Source organism: Antedon mediterranea, chromosome 7, assembly GCF_964355755.1.
Source record: "Antedon mediterranea chromosome 7, ecAntMedi1.1, whole genome shotgun sequence".
NCBI lineage: Eukaryota > Metazoa > Echinodermata > Crinoidea > Comatulida > Antedonidae > Antedon > Antedon mediterranea.
Genome location: NC_092676.1, coordinates 29,842,614 through 29,863,131, shown reverse-complemented (window position 1 = coordinate 29,863,131; position 20,518 = coordinate 29,842,614). Strand labels below are relative to the sequence as shown.

General features: G+C 32.8%; 3 protein-coding genes across 3 annotated transcripts; 1 reads left to right on the top strand and 2 right to left on the bottom strand.

The window, feature by feature from the left end:
• Nucleotides 1-485: 485 nt before the first annotated feature.
• On the bottom strand, nt 486-3,423 carry LOC140054251 (probable tubulin polyglutamylase TTLL2). Its single transcript, XM_072099170.1, has 2 exons — nt 3,265-3,423; nt 486-2,969 (listed from the first exon to the last, which is right to left on the bottom strand). The coding sequence occupies exon 2, from the start codon at nt 2,901-2,903 to the stop codon at nt 852-854; it is 2,052 nt and encodes a 683-aa protein (XP_071955271.1). The 5' UTR covers nt 2,904-2,969; nt 3,265-3,423; the 3' UTR covers nt 486-851.
• Nucleotides 3,424-4,918: 1,495 nt separating this feature from the next.
• On the top strand, nt 4,919-11,142 carry LOC140054917 (uncharacterized). The gene is made up of 3 exons (XM_072100040.1): nt 4,919-5,023; nt 6,577-6,979; nt 7,616-11,142. Exons 2-3 carry the CDS (start codon nt 6,593-6,595, stop codon nt 9,974-9,976), a joined length of 2,748 nt encoding a protein of 915 aa, XP_071956141.1. The 5' UTR covers nt 4,919-5,023; nt 6,577-6,592; the 3' UTR covers nt 9,977-11,142.
• A 244-nt stretch (nt 11,143-11,386) lies between these two features.
• LOC140053980 (1-acyl-sn-glycerol-3-phosphate acyltransferase gamma-like) lies at nt 11,387-19,412 on the bottom strand. The gene is made up of 9 exons (XM_072098769.1): nt 19,314-19,412; nt 18,249-18,508; nt 17,069-17,238; nt 16,794-16,955; nt 15,740-15,893; nt 14,926-15,022; nt 14,732-14,810; nt 14,063-14,276; nt 11,387-13,370 (listed from the first exon to the last, which is right to left on the bottom strand). Exons 2-9 carry the CDS (start codon nt 18,424-18,426, stop codon nt 13,234-13,236), a joined length of 1,191 nt encoding a protein of 396 aa, XP_071954870.1. The 5' UTR covers nt 18,427-18,508; nt 19,314-19,412; the 3' UTR covers nt 11,387-13,233.
• Between the last annotated feature and the right edge of the window lie 1,106 nt (nt 19,413-20,518).

Genomic DNA, 20,518 nt, shown 5'->3' with positions numbered 1-20,518 from the left:
GCATGGTACATGGTCCGGTACGGTACGCACGATGTTTTCTTGAAAAAGAAAATTTGGCCTCTCTAACTAGATAAAAAGTTTTTTACGACACAATAGGATAATTAATTTATGAATCAATAGCGTAAACCATGCTAGTAAGTCAGCACTGAAGTTGTTGTGTTTATATGTTTTGTTTTGTGTTTGTATATAGATATATAAAGCAAGCAAATGCCTAGCCTAGCCCCTAGCTAGGCCTAGGCCTACTACTAGTACTACTAGATAGTAAGGCCCGAGTTGAAGTCAGATTAGGCTTACCCCTTGTCTCAGTCCCGCCTAGTAGTAGTACTGTATGCAGTAATAAATTAAATTTACATTGTTACAAATGTTGAGTTAGAAAACATATCTTTCTGACCACTCAAAACTGGATCTCAGTTCATTTGTTATACACAACATAATTACACTAAAAATAAATAAATAAAACAGATCTGTATAATTTGATGAGACACATTATGTGTTTACTGTACATTTTAGTTTTATACATATGATCAATTCAAAAAGTAATAATAATTAGGCATACATATTACTAGGAAAGACATAATTATTTCAATTTATAAGTAGCTACCAATTGTGCCCTTTATAGCATAAATAGGGCTATCAGAGTAGGCTTACTACTACTAACTTCTACTTTGGCATTCTCAGTGATACATTTTATACTATATTATTTCAAATCCAATAAAAAAAAACTACAATTGTTCGCTTTTTGAATTAAGCCAATTGAAACTATTTTATTTCAACCTTTATTTCAGTTACATTTTCATCAATAAAATATATTTTTTGCACTTTTTCTATTTATTAAATATTATTAGACTTAATTATGAATTTATAGTTTGACCTCTTGTCATATTTAAATTAGGTATTTGTTGAATAATTTGCTCTCCATGTGGTTTTGTAAATGTACCGGCAGATCCTCGGACTATATGTCCACGACACATTGTACGCCGCAGCTGTTTTTGTGCTTCACGGATAACAGTCCGAATATCAAGGTTCGGCCAGCTTGCACGCTTTGTGTCTTCATTAAACGGAAATATTAACTTAAAATCACCAATCTTTGCGGCAGGTTTTAAGATATGTTTACTTCCATTTGTTCGGTCAAACTTCAAGTCCAGAAGGCCTTTTTTGGTGTTCAAGATAGATGCTGGTTTCCGTAAACTCTGGAGAGAACTTTCTCGTGATGTAGGTCGTGATGTAATTTCTGGTTTCATAGAACTTTTACTGTTTATTAATGACCCAGTGCTTTTTGAAAAACTCACTCTCGTTCCATTTTTATTTGTTTCATTCCTTCCAGTCCGAGTTTTCTCTACACATCTTAAAGACTTTGTCGTTTGTCTGGTTGACTTTAATGTTGAATTTAATTTTTTATTTTCTCCATTTCCAGCAGTCAAATGTCCAGCTTTCCTGTTGGAAATTTTTGCATCACTAGTTACAGATTTCAATTGAGAAGTACCACTAGTTAAGTTTAAACTTGGATTCTCTGAGGTTACTTTACTTGATGATTTCACTGTAGGTTCTATACAAGGATGAATACTTTGTTTCTTGTATAGAACAGCCACTGTTTTTGGTTTAGTACTATTTGAATGAGGTTGAGGTGGTGCCTTCACATCTTTATTTTCATCAACAATGATTTCTTTACTTTTACCGACGAGTTTCAATGGAGACGTTGTACTACTTCTAGATAACGAGAGTTTAGATTTTGATTTTGAAATGGTCTTTGGAAGAGAAAGTCTTTTTTGTGGTGATTCACTTCTTCGCACGTTACGATTAGTGGCAACTCCTCCATAAGTTGGTTTAGAGTTCAATAATTGTTTTTGTTCTCTGTGATCATCAGTGAATGATAACATCTCAATGATGTCATTTAACAGTGCGCTTTTAACTGTGTGATCAGTGGAGCAATCTAACCCCAGAGCTGGACTAAAGTTGACCTCAAGTAACCATGGTTTCAGAGTGTTATCAATAAGAATATCAAAGCCAAACAACTCGAAGCAATTTGAAACTTTAGGCACACTTGTCGTTTGAGCGAGGATGGTATATATAACAATGTTCGAAATGCGTTTCCAAATAACACTGCCCTCAATATTTTGCTGATGGAAGTAGTTTCGTAAAGTGGCAAAGCTCCATTTGCATCCTGGGCCGATGCGTTCTTTATCAGCTGTGTATGATGGACCTAGTTTATTAATACTCGTATTTGTCAGATGTGAAAATTGGTTGTGGATGGATGATAAATCAAACTTCTCGGTACTAAACCGTACAATTCCTTCGTCGTAGATGTAAATAACAAGAGGATGGAAGCTCAGTACAACAACGTAAACACGTAGATCAAATTTGTACCCACTAATTAGGAGAGGGTTCGATAAATATTTCTGAACAACAGCTGAGCAATCGTATGCCAATTCTGAAAGATCTTTAAACAGAAAGATTCCACGACCTCGAGACAAATCTGCAGGCTTACAAATCCAGAATTCTTTATTACCGCTATCCGATTGAAGCAGTTTTGAATACTCTGCTACAAATTTTGTGTAATCATTCGGTAAAATAAAAGCGAGCGGTGTGAAGTTAAATATTGACGCTCCATACACGCCTCTCATTCTCTTCATATTCCGGGCCAGCATATCCTTCTTCGTGATTCCTGTTGTCCGCGGAAAATGATTGAGTTGTTGCCATGGATGTATATCGTGATAATCAGACAAACGGAAACGACTTGTTCTCCACCATAGATTCCATTCATGGTCCCTGTGTCTTTCTTCGTCAAACTCTTCCCATCCTTTTTCCAAGAACACATTTTGTATAACTTCTGGTCCAGACCCGTTATCATTCAGACGAAAAATAAACGGATTAGGATTTGTAGGGCTCTGTGACTTTTGAGTCATTCCTTTACAGTGCGGTTCAATGCCATTAATCTACTACTAGCCTAGTAGTAGTAGTACAGACAGGACCTGAAAAATAAATTATTTTAATATAAATAAAACAATTCAAAATTTGTTTTGGTAGAATGAATAAAAAAAGCCTGTTTTTTAAATTATTTTGTCATAAATTAAAAATGTTGTACCAAAATAGTTTTATTGATTGTTTAATTTTTAAAGTATTTTTTTTCTGACAGCCCACCATAACATCCTCCAGGGAAAGTTCCTAGACCTAGCCTCTGGCTGGGTCCTATATGACTAGCTAGCCTACTTAGACTACTAAAGTATGCCTACTAGTACTGGCACTGCTGTATTTTCCTAATCTTACCTTCTTGTAAATAACATAGCCTAATATTGACTTTTTAAATTCAAGATGCAATACATGTTAAACTAGGGTCTATAGCCAGGAGGCTAAAAAAGAAACAAGAACGGGACACACACATGACAGCATGTAGCTATCGTGTGTGTGGTGGTGTTGAGCTGTTTACTTTTTTTGGAAGATCGATTACATAATAAATAACATGGTTGCTAAGCGACCGCAAATCCTAATTTGATCGAGGGAGGGCGACATGCAAGAAGCCGATAATCTGAAAAATTAAGTTAATAGTAGCAAATATTTCAACTTTGCAAACTGAGCCATACATATTATAAAATAATTTAACTGTAATTCAAACTATATAAATAATAATGTGCCTTTATCTGTACATCATCGAATAAATAGCCCTAATTATAAAATATAAAAAATATATATCAATTTTAAATGCTTTAATTTTTTCTCCCTCCCTCACTGGCTGCACTTCTTTTTAAACTTTCTTAATTAGTAAGTGGCTTCCTGAATATGATGGTATCTGTAAAATGTGTAAGAATGGTTTAGAAGACATTCAACATTTTCTATTCACATGTAACCCAACTCAATGGCATAAGCATTGAAGAATATACCAAATTAGAATATATGTTAATCGATATCAATCATTTGGATGTATGGGAAAATTTTATCTCTGGTGACCTGAACACCAAATTAAATCTTGTATTATTAGGTGGAACTGATAACTACTATCATTCATGTATGACACGTCGATTCCATATCAAATGTCTTTGATTGTTACTGTAAGCACTATGTTAAAAGAGCATGGGCACACAGACAGTTGTATTCTTCTAGGCGAGTAATGTTCATATCAATTAAACTAAATGATTGATCTATCTCATTATAGTTTTGTCTACATTGTTGTTGCCCAATTCATTTTATATTGTACAGTTCCTACCTATTCTATTATTGTTTATTTCTTTTAATTTTGTATTTTTAGGTGTCAGTGGGTTTCCTGCTGCTGTAGTGTTAATTATCAATGGCATTGTAGTTACTGTAGTTGAATTGTTTTGACATGTTGACCTACGTCGACTTTTTATTGTAAATTGTTATTTTCTATATCATGTTTTTTTTTTTTTTATATTTCTTTTGGATGGACCTTCCATTTGGTCGAGTGCCACTATTGTTAAAAGTGTAATCTCCAAATAAATTATTATAGTGGTTCACAAACCGTCGTTTGATGGATGAATAATGGTTAATACTATAGAAAAGCAAAAAAATAAATAAAAATAGCAAAAGACGGTCAAAGTCGGCATGGATCGATGAAGGTCAAGCTGTGACCACACTGAAATGAGGTAATCCAAAACCATCGGACCGTCAATTTCAAACGTACATTGAATTGGATATAAACAGTTCGTTAATGCATTTCGTGTTGTATAAGTGTCAAAGTGTAACTTGTAATATTCTAATATAATTTTAATAACATTGGACGTCTATTAATAAAATTGGACGTCTATTATTACATATTTGTTTTTCTTGTGAGTTAGAAGGTGTATAGAAGAAAATTAAATACATAATACCGAATTAAAACATTATATACTGTATGCAAAATAGAAAAACTTTTAATTCCAAGAAGCATCGTTCCTCCCTCTGCTGCTGCGCGCCAACACCGTTTCACTGCTAAATTTGTCAGAAAATGGAAAATCCCAGCAGCCGTTAACTTGAAATGGGATTATTCCTTATTTCTAGACATTCAGACGTTATAAGCTTAACCTAAAGCAGGGTAAGTAGTTTGGATACTATTAGTTCTATTTTAACATTATTTAATGTTGTATTTTATGAACAAAAACTCGCTTTGAATTCGGGATGCTAGGCCTGGAAAGTACACCATGTATTCGTTCATCATACAGGTGGAAAATGGTCTCGCCGCCCTGAAATGTATTGAAAATCAGGCGGGACGAAGGGCTTAGCCTTAGATAGAAGAATATATGTATGTATGTAAAGCATATGATTATTTCTTTATTTAGGTGGAGGAAATTTGACTTGAATATTTTTTGGATTGATTTGCTAGGCCTACTTATTTTATTCTAGGCCTAGGCCTAGGCCTATATATTTAATAAATAATTAATAGTTGTTGTATAGGTCGGAAGTTTAGTTCGGTATTAAAATATTATTAGTATAGTACAGTAGTAAGTATATAGAATGCAGGCTACAGTATGACTATTTGATTGTTGTAAATGATTGGAGTAATGATATGATGTCATTGGATAATCATTTCTGCATTATTAGACATAGTTTTCTACCACATCAATTAAAAAATGCATACAGTTGGTTGTGAATTTTTATAATTACATACCATATGTCCTAGTATAATTTTGGTACATTAAGGCATGGAGTAATCTTTACTCCATGATTAAGGTGATGGTTTTTTGCCCTGGAATGCTTGATATACCTTGATCTTGAGAATGATACTTATTATATTATTTTTGAAAATTATATAAGGCGAAAAATATGGACCAAAACGTTTCTCCAAAACTGCTTTGAATAGATGGATTAATATCCTCTACTAATTATTAAACCCTGTATAATATTTATGTTTAATGGTAAGAATACCATAATTGCAACTTTTGTTCTGTGATAAGGCCCAAGGATGTCTTTTTTTAAAAGACAAAATCTAATTTACATTCCTTGAATAATAATTTAATTAAATTTGCATAAACCTTGACAATAAATTATCTTCAATTCATCTATCTAAAATTCTAAAACGATTAATTATACTGCTGTACTAATGTTAAATAATCTCCATGGACCATGGTGTGGCTTATGAAACATGGACTGTGTTTAGCTTTGGTTTGTTATTGATTTATAATTTGCTCATCAGCATAACTTGGATCAATAAAGTCTAGGCTTACTACAACAGCCATAGAATAGAATGTATTACTAGACATGTCAGAGGCAATAGGTAATATTAAATGCAATGATAATAGTGTGATTTTCTGTATTAGAAATATGTAATAAGCAATAATGATAATAAGGTCTTAAAGCGCATAATACTTTCTATAGCTCTACCTCTGTCTACATTATCAATCTTTATGTGATAAAAAAAATGTGATGTGCCCATGGACATGATAATGTCATATCACTACCATATTTAAGCTTATAACTTCCATATTTAGGCACATCACACTTTTTATGTTAATCTAGTTTGATAGTGTAGACAGAGCTTTAGCTTTGCACAAAAACAAGTTGCTAGGCCTATATACTGTAATCAGAAATTATTCACCAGTAATCATTTATTTTTATTTTTTTGTCACATTGTTTATTTTGTAATTTCAGATAACAATCTGTTACCATGGCTACATGTTCTGAAAGCATTGGTAGCGGCAGCGCTTCATCGTCCTTGGAGGACGCAGACAGCATGGCCAACACTCTGGACGAACGATTCCTACAATGTCCAATTCATCTAGAACGGTATGAAAACCCCAAGATGCTACCCTGTCTCCATTCTGTCTGTTGCGATTGTCTTGAGCAGTGGGTAGAGAAGAAGGAAGGTGTTCTTGAATGTCCGGAATGCCGCAAGGAACATCCGATACCGGAAGGGGGCATCAAAAGTCTACCAGATAACTTCCATTTGAATAACCTTATTGAATTTTTACAGAAGATCGGAGGTAAAAGCAAAGGAACTGTTGAAGGAGAACCTGTAACTCATACTTGTGGTCTTTGTAAAAAGAGTGAAGAGGTAAATGTCCACCATTTTGTTTAGGCTTTACTTTTTAAGCATTTTGCATTTACAGTATAATATTACCTAGACCATGCTTAGACCCTAAGGCTATAGAAAATAGATTATAGTCATTGTCTGTCATCATCATCGTCATCACTGTCATCATCATCATCGTCATCACTGTCATCATCATCTTTATTCTTTATCATCATATTTATTCATCATCATCATCACTATTATCATCATCACCATCTTTATTCATCATCATCATCATCATCACTATTATCATTATCGTCATCATCATCATCATAATCACCAACATCATTCATCATCATATCAACATCATCATCATATTTTATTATCAGCTTTCTGCCTCTTCCAAGAGGTTACTGACTCACTCATTCCACACCATCTCTTCAATTCTTCTTGTCTTGCGCATATTCCTCTATACCAACTTTTCGTAATATTAATGTACGAGTCCCAGGGACTACACAGCTAGGTTGACATACTGTACTTATGACCTGATATTGTGCCTTTGCAATCTTGTGATGAAAAATGCACAAAACGGTTTACAGGTATGATGTAATTAAAACAAGTAAAGGTAAAAATGAATAATTTCATTAATTGTGCATTTGTTTTTTTAACTTTTATTAGGTTGAAATGTGGTGTGTCGATTGTGCTTTATATCTGTGCACCTCATGCATCCCAATCCACAAGATGATGGCAGCCGAACATGAAACAATCACTACAGAAGAATTTGATAAACTTACTGACTCCCAAAAGATCCATCTAAAACCGGTTTACTGCAACAAACATCCAAAATTCAAAATCGAGTTTTTCTGCAAGACCTGCGAAGTTCCCGTCTGTTCAAACTGCACAATTGTACAACATAAAGCTCAGAGTCATAATCTTGAAGAGATTGAAGATACCTACAGTGCGATGTCACAAGCTCTTAAAGAACAGATCACAAAAGCAAACAAGAAGAAGGATTCTGCGAAGAGGGCACTAGACACGATGCAACACGTTCAGGAAGAGTTACAAGATCAGCATATTCAAGCTTTGTTTGAAGCTGAGAATCACGTTGAATCTATCAAGGCGATGTTAGACATGAACATGACCATCCTAAGAATGGAAATTGAAGAAGACTACAACAATAAAGAAGCGGTTATTGAAGCATGGCGCAGTAAGATCGCTTCTTTCTCCAAAGAAATCACAGAAGGAGTTTACTTTGCTGAGAACTTGCTTAAGTTTGGTAACTTTATATCAGTTACTACTACCTCGAAGCAAGCTTCAGTTCGCTTGAAATCTTTGATTGGTGAGTCCATCCCAAAACAAAATAAGTATGATTTCAAAGTGCAATTTTTTCCAAACCATGAATTTCTGGATGAAATAAAAGAGATGAGCATTGGTAGTGTTGAAAAACAAAACAAATTGATGGAGAAAGCGAAAGATGCAACCTGTCCTAGACCTAAAAAGAAAGGAAGCAAAGTGGAAGACAAAAGTAAGGGAGACGGTGATGGAAAAGAAGAAGATATTGTGAAAGATGACGCTCCGAAAGATTTAGAACCTGAAAGTGTACAACCCACTGAAAATCCGAATAAGGAACCACAATACGCACAGGTTAACAAACAAAAGAAACCAGCAAAAGGGAAAGGAAAGAAGAAGAAAAGTCCTGTTCAGTCGACTTCAAATCTGCCAACAGAAGCGGATGAAGTTTTGTCTGATGACTCCACCACGTCTGACATCAGTTTCATATCAGATGTAGGCTTTACCTCTTATGCCAAGTCTTTTATAATAAATGCTAATCCAAAAAAACCATGCGTGATCAGCAAAGAAATACATCTTAGATTGTTGATGAAAAATGAAAAGAACCAACCAGTAAGAAATACCTCTAATGATAGAAAGGTAATGGTAGAGTTAGAACGACCCAGTGGTTGTGGTAAACGAGAGATTATAAAAGTCAGAGATAGAGGTAGCGATCAGTGTCATATTAAGTTTACCCCATCTGATATAGGTATACATAAAATCTTTGCTAGGATTAATGACCAAGCCATTAAAAGATACCCTTTCACTTTGAATGTAACTTCTGGACTTAAAAGCACGTTCGGATCAGATTCAATGATCTCCGTTTCCAAAACCCCTTCCAGTCCTCATAGAAGAAAACACGGAAATCAAGCAGCCCCTCTTATGTCCTTATCTTTTTTGCCGTCGGTAATTGCTGTCGATGCTAAGCTCCGGGAACCGCTAGATATCGCTGTACTTGGTGATGGACGCTTGGTTATAACAAATCGTGCTTCTCGACGAGTCGCTGTCATGGATAAAAAAGGTGATTTCTCTCATAATGTGTCTGTACCACAAAGCGAAGAGAGTCCCTTTAACCCTACAGGAATCGCAGCAGACCCGTGCAGTCCAAACACATTTTACGTCACAGATGCAGAAAGACATAAATTCTATCACCTAGACGCCGACAACAACCTGAAAGGGAATTTCTTTTCAAATGATCTTCAAACTCCAATGGGATTAACAACACACAATAATAGAATTTATATAGTAGATCACAAAGCAGCAAATATTAAAGTGTTCTCTACCCTAGGCTGGCTACTTAATATTATCGGTAGACCCCCTCACAATATCTTTAAACAGCCGTGGTTTGTTGCGGCTAACAGCAAAGGGCATCTCATCATATGCGATTCTGCCGAGAGCAACGTGAAGATAGTTAATGAAATGAGTCAAGTTCTTTATGTATTCAAAATCCTAAACAAAGGCAATCCTACTGGCTACCCAACAGGAGTGGCAGTTTCCCCTAATGATAATATACTTATTAGTAGCACTCCCAAAGATGGACCACCGCTGATCTATGAATACAATCCTGTGGGGAAATTCATAAGAATAGTTACGGTCCAAGGAGACACGCTTAAACTCCCTCGAGGCATGGCGGTGGGTAAACGAGGTGCTAGGACTGTACTTTATGTGGTAGACATGCATGCTAACTGTGTAAGACAGATTGAACTGTAGTAACATTAATATAAAAAAACCAGTATTATAATAGTTAAATTTAGCAGATGTAGCATGCTAATTAAAGTAACATTAATAACATGATATGTCTAAGCTGGGACAAAACCAGTATGTTAAAAATAATACATTCGCTATTGCAACATTCGAAATTGTATTTCTTAATAATAATAGTAGCAATTGTTATCATAAAAAATAAAAAGATTCCAATTTTGTTTTGAGGTGAAGGCAGTATTAGAATGCTGTTTGCTGTACACAAACTTAGTGCTTTTTGGATAATGTACTGATGTGTATACTAAATATTATATTGGCATCTTTGGTACCTACTGTATATGCCATTGCTTAACACTGGAGGTCCAGTAATTGACCTTCACGACCCCTAACGAGGCAACACTACCAATACATTGTTTATATATATGTGTTCCCTTTACAGTACATTCCATTTTGTTCCACTAAAAAAATGTATATGAGATGAACAGCTGAGCGCAATATTTTTAATTATATAAATAAATGTTAATTATAGTTATACATATGTCAATCATTCTTTTTTTTAAATGTTAAAGATAGAAATGTCCAGTTTAATTTACAACGTGCTGCAATATTGTAATTAAGTCCTATACTTAAAAGGACTCTAATCTTGTTTTATGTTTAATTTTATTCAAATATGCTTTTAAATCAAATATTTATAAATGGAAAGTATAAGATATTCATTCATTCTTCATCTTGAATTTTTATTTTATTTTTTCAACAAATAATTTAGGAACCCCCCCCCCCCCCCCCTATGTTAAACATTTCAATGCAACATTGTAAGTACAAAGAGTGTGCTCTGCTTGACTGATTTCATGCCGAAATATGAATAAATGTCTATTTGTTTATGAACTAGCCGTAATATGTGGAAAAAAGAGTTTTTTGACCTGGAAATGATTTAATTTGGAATCATTTAGTTGATCAAAAAGAAATATTTGTTGTTATACATTTGGTGGAATATTCAATATTGTTGTTATTTAATATTATAAAGGTGTTATATTGTTGTCATTTATAATAAACTAGATGAAATAGATGGTTAATTATATCAAAGAAAAGCCATGTTATGTAATTCATTTAAGTTGGAACAAATAAAAGCCAATTCATGTTATGTAATGCATTTAAGTTGGAACAAATAAAAAACCTAAAATGTTGGAATTTAAAGTCTTTTTTTTCAGAATTCAATTGAATTGCTGTTTTTTCTGTGGATTCAGAAATTTTGAAATAAAAGTTTGATAAAAAACTTCACAGGTGGTTTGTGCTGTAGACTGTTTTAAGCGATGCATAATACAGGTTGGATTTTTTTCGCGAACTCCTCACCAGAAAACTTAAATTATTGACATTTTCTGCCAACGATACAAAGCAATAAGATTTTAAGAATACACTTACACCAAAACTTTCAATTATAATAATGGTATATTTATTCCAATTTATAACCGTTCATTCAATCAATGTATCCAGGTAGGTTTATTCTGTGCTAATGTACAACAATACTTTATACTTTTATTCCATTACAACATTTCATTCAAAATGTGTGCATACATTGATTAAAGTATAAAGATTAAGAATGATATGACATGGCCTATACTTAGGTCTCATGTCATCATCTACCATGATGTAATGTTGCATGATAAAGCAAAAATGATTATTAAACAGCAACTTCAAACTTGTAAGAAAAACAAAATTCTCTACCTGAATTATTTAGAATGTTAGAATAATGAAATATTTAAAAGAATTTATCATTATCAAAGTAATACTGGAAATAATTGCTTAAAAATTATCTATATCATTATACAGATGTTTTTTAATAGATTTGTTTGCATGAATACAAATCTAACGTAATAATCAGATTAAACCAGAATTTTCATATTTAATTTAAAAAAAACACCTTTTTCCAATTAAAAAAACCTATTTTTATTATTAATAATTTTTAATTAAAAAGAATTCTAATATCGCACACATTGCTTTAAATTAAAAGATAAAATAGAATCTAAAATATTTTTACAATTTTTTGGAAAAAAACAACCGAATCAGTGTCGACAAATTAAAATTACTTTTGGACACATAATGAGTCTTTGGTGAAAAAGTTACCATTAAAATACTGCTTGTGGTGTATGCCATTGTATTGCACACAGAATTAACAAAACAACATTTCTATATCAAAAATACAATGTAATAAAAGGCATAATACCAATAAACGACTAAAGTAAAGTTTAAATGCATACTAAATGTAATTTTAAATGAGTGAACTTCGAGGTTTTTAGAATATTTATTATTTTTCTAATATTTGGAATGTTATTATATTTTAATTATTGACTTCTTAGATAATATTATATACAATAATTTAAACATAATAAGTTGGAGGAGTTTAATTATGACCAACATTTGACTTTTGTTATTAAGTTTATTACTTGTAATTGTAGTACCGTATATCAATATTCAAATGTTTTTGTCAATCATTACAACAATACTATGCAGCATACATTGTGTGCGTAGTACAATACTATGCAGCATACATTGTGTGCTTAGTACAGTGTAAAGTTCACTCTTAATTCTTCTATTTGTAATCTAAAGATATCAGATAAATTTAGCTCAATTCTATTTATAATTGTTGGGTAGCCACACACTATGTCATTGTCAGCACTGTCATTCAGATGTCAATGCTTGACCGTAATTTAACACACTACTGCACCACTTTTCATTAACTGGGTCCAATCTATTTCATAGTTAAAATCTGACTTTAAAATAATATAATTAATATATATTATTATTAATACACTTTAAAATTAATATTAAGAAGACATGTTTATCTACAACAATCAATATTATTTGTTAATAAAACCTAACATTTTTTATTTATTTATTTTGTCTTTAGGCAATGTAGCTAAGGATTACCAATAGTAAATTAATCACTGTTCTATCAGGTAGGTGGTTATCCCCCTGATACAGGGGCAATTTTGTGAACCAGTATCACCATTAATCACTGTTCTATCAGGTAGGTGGTTATCCCCCTGATACAGGGGCTATTTTGTGAACCAGTATCACCGTGGTAACATTATAGGCTTCAGTTGGAACAACAGGTAAACACAACATACATATTTACATCATATACAATATTGTGTAACTATCGATTTATTTAATCATTTGAGATCAGAATACAAAAACTAAAACGCCAGCATTCTGATATGTCTCCCTCTATATTTCCTTATTTGGTAATGCTCGTACATCTATGTTTGTTAGTCCTTTTTTTCAACTTGATTTGTTGAATTTTGTGTTTCTTGTTTTGTAGCACTACCGTTACTTATAGTTGATCCATATGTTGAACCTTTTGACGATACTGTCTCCGATATCATTCGTTTGCATAGTAGATACACTAAAAGAGGAGTTACATGATACATGTTATTGGCAGTGCGTTAGGGGTGTTGGATGGAGGTCATTGGTATAGTAGGTCAATTCATTATTACTGTGTTACTCCCACTGTGTAATGGTTACTGTAATTAACTAAAAACTGTATCCAATCTATGTGCAGGCGCAGATTTAGATGAAGGCTAAACAGGCTTTAGGCCTCCCTTAAAATTTAACAGTCTTTTTTCTTTTTTTTTAAATTTTATTCAGTTGTCAACCAACAGCGATGCAACCGCCACTAACAGGTTGAATCTAAACATAATAAACTATCAAATGTATTCAAATAAACAGCACAGACATAAACAAAGTCATGTCTTTTAAAAATAGAAAAATTATTATTTTTATTTTTCTGCAAGCCGATGGATCATTTTCAATATTAGCACCCACCTCCCCCTATCTAAAATGCTGGATGTATTGTGATATGACTTTCATTGCCAATTATTACTTATCAGTTGTGGAAGTAGGAGAATTGATGATGTGTTGCTGGCAGGTCAATTTTTTTTGCATTTCCATCATGATAACATTTACAAATTTCAATATTTGTAACTGACAAATGCTTCCAGTCTATGTACTTTTTACTAAGACCTTAATTGCAAATGATATACAGTGTATATAGATATGTAATGAATAAAACTGTACTTTAAATGTTAGTGTACTTACCCAAGTATGTACAAATAGTTAGCACTATGTAAGTATACATGGATCCTGTGTAAAGTAAGTACATTAAGTAGTAAGCAAATGGTGTAAATAGTAGAGTAGACCAAAAGAGTACAACCGACACCGGACCACTGTTGTTTTTTAACGTCAATGGTTTATATTTTCCCTGGTACCCGTCCAATGTGCCATGTTCATGAAAATGGTTCACTGCTTCATCCTGTCATAGAAAATAGTATATTGACTGTTTAGAGGTGTATTATAACATTTAAGATCCATTTCTGGTAGGATTATACTTATAACCAACCTACCAACATTTTGTTACATTCTAGTAGTGTTATTTTACATCTCCCTGGTTTTACATAGGCTATGTAATATTATACAGATATTGAGGTGAAATATAAGATTGGATTTTTTGCTAGATGGAATATATATCATCATACTCAAGGAAAAATTACGATCCTCAGAGCGGTAGTCATGTGATGTAGTTTCAACCAATCACATATAATAATCACGAATAATATAAAATTATACTGACTGCAAAATGTCTACACAGAGGCACTTTGTCCTGTAGAGCTTTAAATATTATATCTTTAATACAAAATCCAATAAAGTACTGTATGTAAATACTGATAGTTGTAAATAAACCAGGTTACGCTGGTAGAAAGTTTTTACCTTTTCTTGATATAGTTTATGACAGAATGCTGCGCTATCATCATCATTATCTGTTGGTATATCTTCTGCAGGTATTCTCCTATACACAATAACAGAAATGTTAGATCAATCTTTATTGTTGATTGGCAATACAAGAATAAGATATGGACTACAAATCTACACATTTAATCTGAAAAAAGGAAGAATAAACTTACTTTACTAATAAATGAAATGTTAGCTTTTTAGCCGACATTACTTGCATAAATGTTGGGTCATCTTTACAACATAATGTTACATCATACACAGCAGGAACTATTGAAATATAAAGATTTACTTAATATTATGTAGATTGTTGGTGCTCAACTTCAAAATACATTGACCTGGGTTTTAGTTTAAATTCTGACAAAATCCATTGACCTGGGTTTGAGTTTAAATTCTGACAAAATCCATTGACCTGGGTTTGAGTTTAAATTCTGACAAAATCCATTGACCTGGGTTTGAGTTTAAATTCTGACAAAATCCATTGACCTGGGTTTGAGTTTAAATTCTGACAAAATCCATTGACCTGGGTTTCAGTTTAAATTCTGACAAAATCCATTGACCTGGGTTTCAGTTTAAATTCTGACAAGAACTGATTTCTTGTATTGTAATTGTTTTGTCTGGGCATGTGGTGCAGTGTTTTGGACGTTGAATTACTGATTGTGAGTTTGAATCCAACTCTTGTCGCATTGCTTGTATCTCTAGGCAGGATACTTTACCTACAGGTACAACTCTTGTCGCATTGCTTGTATCTCTAGGCAGGATACTTTACCCACGGGTACACAGTTAGATTACTGAATACTAGCTGCATTGTGTATCTTTCCAATAATGTGAAGCGTTTAGAAGCATTGTGCAATAAGCACTATATAAGAACGAATATTATTAGTCTAAAAACTAGTGAATTCTCTTAAACTCTCACTTAATAGTTATGGATAGTCCACTATAAACAATATGGAGCATTAAAGTTTATTTCTCTCAGTTGTAACTTACCAACGCCCTTCATCGCCTGTGTTATAACTGAGAATCCTTTGGTTCGTGGTAATAAATGGTGATTTAATTCCTTCAGTCCCTTCTCCCTGGCAACCTCGTTGGCTTTTTCTTGTTTTTGTTTTGTAAAACGGGTGCCTTCGCAAAATAGTAACATCTATTAATAAATAACATTATGTTTTTAACTTTTAATGTGTACCTCAGGTACAATGTAGTTTTTATAATAATAAGTTTATTCTTAAATAGTGCATAAAAACTCTCAATGAAATTTATGGAAGAAAAGTACTAAACTTTTTTATGAAATTTCCATATGCTGCATTTTTATGATCTAAATAATAAAAACATTTTATAGATAGGTTTTAATTTTATATAAATATTTAGCTATCTTTATATACATTGAATGTAAAAAATGACCAGTTGTTAAGTTTACATGTGATTAGTGGAAACACTTCAGAAGACATTAGTCTTTATTGCACTAAACTGTCTATTATCTCTTTGTTTTTACAAAGTACATAGATTAATTCAGTACTACAATAGTAATAGTAGGATATCAGGTCAAACAAACCATAGTTTGTTCTCAAAGTCAGAAAACTTGAAAGTCATTGAAGGTCAGTGCACTATGACATTGACAACTCATCTTCTATATGTGTCTATTATAATTCATTTTAAGGAATACTGTTCTACTATAATGCATTACACACAGAGTACATGCATTTCAACACGAAAGGTCGCACCCACAATTGATTGACGCGATCCTGTTCACAGTATAGTATTGTTCAAATTCTCAAAAGTTTTACATTGCAAAAATGGCCATTGTAACCGATTCGTGAAAGTTTATGTATTGTCCTATTTTTGTCATGTTTTTATTGTCATTGTCCGTTTTATATGTAAAGGGTAGCCATAATACGAATTTGCTCTTTTGGTTTTTTTCTCTCCAATTTTGCTTTATCTTTACCACTTTTATCATCAAATTATCTTATAAATATGCTTTTTGGAAAAATAAAGTGGTTTTACAGTACTCAAGGTCACATGACAGGACTATTCCAGTACAACTTACCCAAGATTTCAATGGATAATCTTTCAATATACTAATTCCATCAACCAAAGCCTTTCGATCTTTCTGAAAATTCCTTTTCAGAAAGACCATCTCAATCAGAGAAAAGCCCCAACCTACAATTGGAATATATTTCAATTCTTCTTTTACAAAAGATTTGGACGACTGAAAAGACAAATAATATATAATTATGTTTCTTTTTTTAAAAATAAAATCAAAAAGGAATGAGGTACGGAAGAGATACCAAATTTGAGTGATCACTAATTTCTACCACTTACCCCTAATATACCAAACTTTTGACATGTTGACCACGTCACTAAAAAATCGACATCAAAACGATGATTCATAACGATGAGGGAGTGCTCTTTCGCTAAAAAATCTACTAGTTTTCCGTCATGGTAGAAAATAATTTCTGCTTTTGCCCAGTGGTCAAACAAGAAGACCATTTCTGGAAAAAAATAGTTTTGTATTTTATTTATTTTTTCTTGTGCACATGTTATTTATATTTAGTACTAAAGCATGGCATGTTTTCTGTGAATTACCTGCCAGTCAAAATAACAGACATCATAATATTATGAAAGCATATGTTCAAAATCAGTATATTTATTTAAATTTATGTGCCTAAAGTCTCTGAAAGTGTACATTTAAAAAAGCACATTTAGTTTATTTATTTAATTTTTTATTTATTCAATTTCTGCCATATACTATACATAGAAAAAAAAACCAAATATAAAAGGTAAGGAAAGACCAAACAGGTGCTGTGCTCTGTTCTGTTGACCAACTACCATAGGTGTTTAGCACGGTGCTAAACACCTATGGTAGTTGGTCAACAGAACAGAGCACAGAAATAAATAAACCAAAACAAAACATTACATTCTACAATTCATTTAGGGAATCACATGTGGTGAGAGGTGTGATTAAGCATTATTCAATTTTTTGTAAAGTTCAAACTTTGGAGTCACCTTTATCTATGTTGTATTTGTATAGGGTTGAGAGTTTGTGATCATGATGTACCCATGTGTGCCACATTCTGATTCGAAGTTTAAAAATATCAAAATATTTAATATTGACTTAATGATTTCTACTTAAATTGAAAGCATATGGACTTAAAAAATGTTGATATTAATTATTTAATTGAGCATAAGATAAACTATTATTGAGTAACAAAGAAATTATGTTTAAGAATGTACTTAAGTTAAGATATTATGTTTAAGAATGTACTTAAGTTAAGATATTATGTTTAAGAATGTACTTAAGTTAAGATATTATGTTTAAGAATGTACTTAAGTTAAGATATTATTTTACAAAATGTAAATTATTATTATTTTTATTTTAAGTGTGCATACGAGTAGCATAAAGATATGTGCTCTATTTAGACACATTCTTACAAATTTGTCTCCTTCACTGTATTTTTTTTTTTTTGCGACATGGACAAAGACAACTGAAAACTTAACTTACGGACCCAATGTTGGTATGCTAAAACACAAACACAACGTCTATATAGACTTTTACTAAACGGCCAGATAACTAAGCAGCAAGCCTGTAATATCCATATGACGACACCGCTAACAAGGAATGTGTAGCCTACAATTAGAGGTACGATGTAAGTCTTTTGAATGATGGACAATAGTGACATGATGTGTGACTCTTCTTGTAAATGTTACTCAACTTAACATCTACCAATGGATTAGTCCGTACTTTGATCACTTAGGTGACTGCTGAAATTAAGTAAAATTTTAGAGAACTTTCAATTTAACATATTGAATTGTGTCATCAAAACAAATTCAAAATATAATTATTTATTTAAATAATAAAAAATATATCAAATCTCTTTGTTTATTCAAGTTTGTTAAATTATTAGCATTTCCTCAAACTTGAAAGCAAAAAGATAACGAAGAACAAACAACAGCTATTGTAAAATTTCCTGGAAAGTTTCATACATTATTTCCTGCACGATTTCATATAAATATAGTATTGCCATAAGGTTATCAAAGAAAATAAAATAATATTAGTAAAATGTATACAATATCTCTCCCATACCCTCACTTCAAATTAATTAAATCACGTTTTATTCGTCTTAAAATATTTTTTACAAAAATATAGGCCTACATGTCACATACAGTAGGCCTATATTTTTTATGTCTACCGTATTTCTAGGGCTATCCCCTCTATACTAGCCTAGTATCCACCCTAAACTAGGCTATTTCAAGTCTATTGGTATTAGCTAGTAATATTAAATATAGGCTTAGTTTAGGCCCTATACTCTTTTTTTGCACATGATGAGCTAGGCTTTATAGGGTTTAGCCTGCTAGTAGTAACTATACTACTAACTACTCAGACTACTAGGCCTAGGCCTAGTACTACTACTACTAGCCTAGCATAGGCCTAGCTAGGCTACTAGTAGGAGGCCTAGCCTAAAGGCCTTTTTGGTAGGCTAATAGAATGATGTTTGTAGTATTTTTTATTATAATCTATATTAAATATAAACAATCTCGAAACAAAGCATAACATTTCTAGATCTACCTGTCAATGTATAATTGTTTCTTTTACTACCGTACCACTAGCACGCTTCTTACCACCAGAAATTCTCTCAACAAAAACGATGTGGTCACACTACTGTGTGTGGAGGTGGTAATATATATTCAGAGCATTCTCTACTTCTACGGAGCGCCATTTATGCCTTTATTTACTTCCGAAATAGAAATAGTACTACGGTAACTCAAATTTAGCACCAGTATTTTAATACACTGTGCTCAAGTGGACCCAATTTGGTACCAGGGAAGCACATTGATATAAAATAGAAATAAGTCACTGAATGTTAATACAGTATCTTTTCGTATTTTAATACACTGTGCTCAAGTGGACCCAACTTGGCGTCAGTGGAGCACAGTGATATATAAAATAGAAATAAGTCACTGAATTGTAATATCTTTTCGTATTGTAATACAATGTACTCAAGTGTACCCAATTTGGCACCAGACGAGCACAGTGATATAAAATAAAAATAATTCACGGAATTTTAATATCTTTTCGTATGTTAATACACTCTGCTCAAGTGGACCCAACTTGGAGCCAGTGGCATGGAGCACAGTGATATAAAATAGAAATAAGTCACTGAATTTTAATATCTTTCCGTATTAAGCATATTTGAATACCTACCGGTATGGTACCGTAAATGTTCGACAATACAGTGTCACATATCTCTATTTAAAAAAAAAACAATATTAAAAAAAATATATATATATTAATGTCGAGGTTCGAACCCGAGCTGATAGCACTCAAAACTGAGCATTACCCGTTGAACCACAAACTGAAACATGACTGTGTATTACGTAATTCATCATTACGTCATAAATATCCTATTAACCTTGCTAAAACCAAAATGATCAGTTAGCTCAGTCGTCTGAGCGTCGTGTTAACACACGTATGTCGTGGGTTCGATTCCCACGCTGGTCGGTGGAATAGAGTTAAGGCTATGCGAGCCACTGTGTTTGGGGTTCACAGATCATACGTCCCCATTTCCACCACAAATCATGAGGCGAGAACATCAATGCATCTGGTGATGTGGTGGAAAGGACCCCAAAAGGCTGTGGCAGGGCCTTAGTGCTGAGGCAGGGAGAGCACATTTACCATCTTTTTTTTTTGCTCTCGCCAACTGCTTTGATGGTTTAAATATTATGTTTAGCGCCCTCAATTTATTTTAATGTAAAAAAAGAGAATTAATTCTC